The sequence below is a fragment of the Trypanosoma grayi genome (assembly GCF_000691245.1).
Source record: "Trypanosoma grayi strain ANR4 Tgr_298_V1, whole genome shotgun sequence".
Classification (NCBI taxonomy): domain Eukaryota; phylum Euglenozoa; class Kinetoplastea; order Trypanosomatida; family Trypanosomatidae; genus Trypanosoma; species Trypanosoma grayi.
This window is the reverse complement of record NW_008825917.1, coordinates 14,783-19,007: the sequence shown is the minus strand read 5'-3', so window position 1 is coordinate 19,007 and position 4,225 is coordinate 14,783. Positions and strand designations below refer to the sequence as shown.

Here is a 4,225-nt window from a genome sequence, read left to right as displayed (position 1 = left end):
GACTGCAGTATCATGCTGGCGGTGCGCCACGTGCTGTTCGTTGTTGCCCTCCTGCTGCTGTGCGGGATTGTGCCGGCTGTTGGGGCGTCAACAAGGCACATGAATGCAGTGATAACTTCTCTTCGAACCGTAAAGCAAGCTGCAGAGGGTGCAGAAGCAACTGTCGAAGAGGCCCACAAGAAGGCTGCGATATCAAAGAATGATGCGGAAGAGGTGTTAAAGGCCGCGACGGCTGCGAAAGCTGCGGCTGAGGAGCTGAAAGAGGCTGTTGCCGCTGGAGTTCAACATGGAAAGGATACTGAAGTTAAGAAAAAAGCGAGGGTTGCTGTGACCACATCTAGGACAGCCAAGGAACGCCTTCGTATATTGTCAGAAAGCTCAAACAGCGTTGAGGTCGCAGCGACTGCAGCAGTTGTGAGTGTTATGTCGGTTATCAATGAAGTTAAAAACGTAGGGAAGTTGTCTGATAGTTTACTTTCGGTGAAAGTAAACACAGTGTCTAAACACGCAGAGACCACCCAGGCCGCGCTGTCTGGGGTTAAGAATAGTGCGAAGTCTTCATGTACCGAATCAACGGCGGCTCATGAGAGCGCAATGAAGGCGGAGTCTCACGCGAAACAGGCTGAAGAGCATTCTGCAATGGTAGAGGGTATCGGAGGAGAAAGTGCGGGTGTAATGCACAGTGGTTTAAATAAGGAGAGGGCAGAGATGTTTGCTTTGGCCGTGGCGGAAAGCGCCGGCAAGGCACTGGAAGAAGCTAATGCCGCAGCGCGAGAGGCCACGACTGCGTTCGCAAATGCTCAAAAGGCGCTTGGAGCGGCTCGAGAAATGACGAAGGCTGCAACCGACGCAGAAGAGGCTGCTGAAGAGGCTCTAAAACAAAAAAGCAACGATTTGTCCCGGTCACGATCCGTGGAGAAACGTCCTCTTGCATCCCCGCAGGAGAATGGACGACTCAACGGGGTGCCTGGCAAAGCTGCTTTGACTCACGTGCATGGCACTGGTGCTGCGGTTGATGTGCAGCCGAACGGAGGACACGATGCAGCGGAGCATCAACATTTACCGGAGGGGCCTCGGAGAGATGCAAGCAGCCGTGGCCCCGCAGCCGCACCTGGAGATGGGCGCGGGCCCAGACAGAGCACTGCTGAAGTAATCTCCGAGATGAAGCGGGGAGAGGCGAACTCACACCATCCTTCAGTAATGTCCCCGGCGTTGGGCGTGCCAGAAACTCAGCACAAGGAGCCTTCGCGTGAAGAAGAACTAAAAGATCAACCCAAAGATAATCATGCTGTCGTCGAATCAAAAGACACCGACCGTAAAGAGTTGCATCCACGTGAAGAGCAATACAGCACGAGTGTCGTTTCAGGCACAGCCGAAGTTCACAGTGAAGAAAAGGGCAACACCAATGAGTCCCCTCGCACCGATGCAGAATCTACGGACTCCACTGAAGCAGGCGAGGCACACAGTGCGTCAGCCACTGCTTCGGCTATTGATGCCATGAATGTCGCATCAAATACAGCACCCACGGGAGAAGGCACGACAGGTACCAACGAAGGGGCCGATGAAAAAGATACTTCTCCAGCGGAGAGCCTGTCCAGTGTGGCCACTACTGCTCCTACACTCGCACTAAGCGGGATCAGCAGCGATGTAAACACCAACCAAGGTGCGGACGGTGACGGTCGCTCGGCTTGCGTGGGTGTGCTGTCGCTGCTGCTGCTGCTTTCGATGGTTTTTTGCGTGGCTGTGGAGTAAAAACGGTTTGGGCGTCTGTGAGTGTGGTAACGACTGTTTGTTGCCTAGTTGGGCTGAGTTTTCTGGGATACCTCACAGACTGAATAATACAGTGCTTTCTCTTCATTGTTTTCGTTTCATTGCTGCCTCGTTGTGGGCGTAACGCCGACCCACTTGCCCTCGACGGCACGCACTGTGGGAAGGGGAGCCTGATTTCTTTTCGTTTCTTGCTTGGGCTTTGCTTTGCACGCTGCTGTGCGCCGCCCACTAACTGTTTCTCCTGCTGGGGGTTCTCTTTTCATCTTTTTGTGTGTGTGTCTGGAGTGCCTGCTGCTCCCCTCCGCTCCGTGTGTGTGTATTGGGGTTGCCTGCTGTGCATCGATTCTCTTTTCTCCTCCCTGCAGACCCCAGCTGCTCAAGCGATATTGAATGATGGCGACAGTGTGCCGCGTTGTGTGTGTGTTGGCCGCTGCTCTCTGCTCCACGGCCTTGTGCGCGGCTGCTGCTGCTGCTGATACTTCCGCTGGTCATCCCACAGGTGCTGCGGCTGATGTGTCGGCGAAGCAGACAGTCGTCACTGCAAAGAGCGAGGCCGTGGATGCAGCAAGGAAAGCGGAGGCAGCAGCAATTTCTTTTAAAGCTGCAGTGAGTGAAGCGTCGAAGATGACACCAGAGGCCCCAAAGGGTAGTCTGAAGGACGATGCCAAAAGTGCGGCGGGGTTTGGGTACCTGTCTTGGCGGAAAACGCTCGCTTCTGTGAAGTTTTTGGAGTTGACTTTATTGCTTGACGGGAAGGCGGAGGAGGCACAGAATAAGGCTAAAGAAGCAGCCTCGGAGTCTACAATAGCAGTCGAAAAGGCTGCGAAGGCAGTGTCGGCGGCCACAAAAGTAGTCTCTGATGCTACCAAGGCATTGCCGGAGGCTGACGTTCTGTTGGAAAAGGTGAAGGCAGAGAAGCAGAAAGTGGAGGAAGCCATGGAGAATGCTAAGCAAGCGGCGGGGAGTATACTGGGAGAGGCGGTGAATGTTGTGGCTGCGGTTGGGGTAGCCGAACAAGAGTTTATCAAAGCAAGTGCTGCTGCAGATACGTACCTCAAGAAGCTATACAACGTCAACCAAGCGGTAAAGGATCTTCTTAACGGAACGAAGGCCATACATAGGGCGGCAACGAAAGTGGATGAGTTGGCCAAGGAAGTTCAATCGGGGACAGCGACAACTAAAGGTAAATGCAATGAACTCAAAGAAATGACGAATGATGGGTTTGAGGCTCTCTTTACCGGACTGGAAAGAACCTACAAGGCAGCTGAGTCGTCCACGACAAAATCAGAAGAACTTGCTGGCCTCCTGCAGACGGCTTTGAAAGATACGGATAGTGCCATAACGTTGGCTAAAGCTGCGACATCAGCGGCTGAAGCTGCGCTGCAGCAAGCCAATAAGGATTTGGAAACCGCTAAGAGGAAACAGAAGGATCTGGAGGAGCAACAACAAGCCAGCGATAAGCTGGCGGCCGCTGAGAGGATACAGCAGGATCTTGCGGAGCAGCAACAGCAGGAGAGTGAGAAACAGGGAGATACGAGCCAGAATCAGGAGAAACAAAAAGAGGAGATTCCGGAAAGCGAAGTGAGTGAAAAGGACGAACAGAAAGGACTCAACCGTCCTCAGCAACCCGACACCACGGATGCCACTTCGAATCCTCCTGCTGGTGCGTCGTTGCCTAAGACTGATGGCGCTGCGGATGGCGAGAAGCTTCTTGCTCAGCACACAGATGGCAGCGACGTCCCCACGTGGGTGCGTACGCCGCTGATGCTACTGCTGCTGTCCTGTGTAGCTGTGTGGTAAGTCTTGGGTGTGTGTGTGGCTGTGTGTTCATGGGACGATGATGCTCCCGCCGTAATTGCGCTGAGTGCTGAGGACTGCACTCCTGATTGTTAAGATTCTTTTGTTTTCGTTTCATTGCTGCCCCGTTGTCGGCCTGGCGCCGCTCCATTAACCCTCGACGGTACATTCACTGTGCTCGATACCGTCGTTGGGAAGCGTCAATAACCCCTTCTTTCCATTGCTTGGGCATTGCGTAGCACGTGAGTGTTTGTCGTCCACTAATTCGTTTCTTCTTTAAATGACTTGCTTATATGCTTTGCACCCATTATTGGGCTCCGTCCCCCTTGCTGTGTGTGGGCCTCTCACACGAGGCGCATGGAGACAGACAGACTTAATTGCGTCCATGAATACACACATGCACACGGAGGGAGTCACCACGACTGCGTTGTGGCTGCTTTCTCTTTTTTTTTTTTTTGGTTGAACATGGGATTGTTGGGGATTTGTTTTCTGCGGGGTCTGTGCTCCTCCCGGCAACCGATTTCTTCCTTAATTTGTTTTTTTATTTGTGTTGTTCATTTTGCGGGTTGTGCGGGGAGCTGAGCTACTGGTGCTGTTTCTCTCTCCCTTCCTCCTATTCTGTGCGTTATATCCGTTGTGCGTTTTCTCCTCCCTGCAG

General features: G+C 53.2%; 2 protein-coding genes across 2 annotated transcripts; both read left to right on the top strand.

Moving 5' to 3' along the window:
• Positions 1 to 99: 99 nt before the first annotated feature.
• DQ04_02981100 (hypothetical protein) lies at positions 100 to 1,752 on the top strand (the record flags this gene model as incomplete). Its single annotated transcript, XM_009312399.1, has 1 exon — positions 100 to 1,752. The coding sequence occupies one exon, from the start codon at positions 100 to 102 to the stop codon at positions 1,750 to 1,752; it is 1,653 nt and encodes a 550-aa protein (XP_009310674.1).
• A 408-nt stretch (positions 1,753 to 2,160) lies between these two features.
• DQ04_02981090 (hypothetical protein) lies at positions 2,161 to 3,570 on the top strand (the record flags this gene model as incomplete). Its single annotated transcript, XM_009312398.1, has 1 exon — positions 2,161 to 3,570. One exon carries the CDS (start codon positions 2,161 to 2,163, stop codon positions 3,568 to 3,570), a length of 1,410 nt encoding a protein of 469 aa, XP_009310673.1.
• Positions 3,571 to 4,225: the final 655 nt, after the last annotated feature.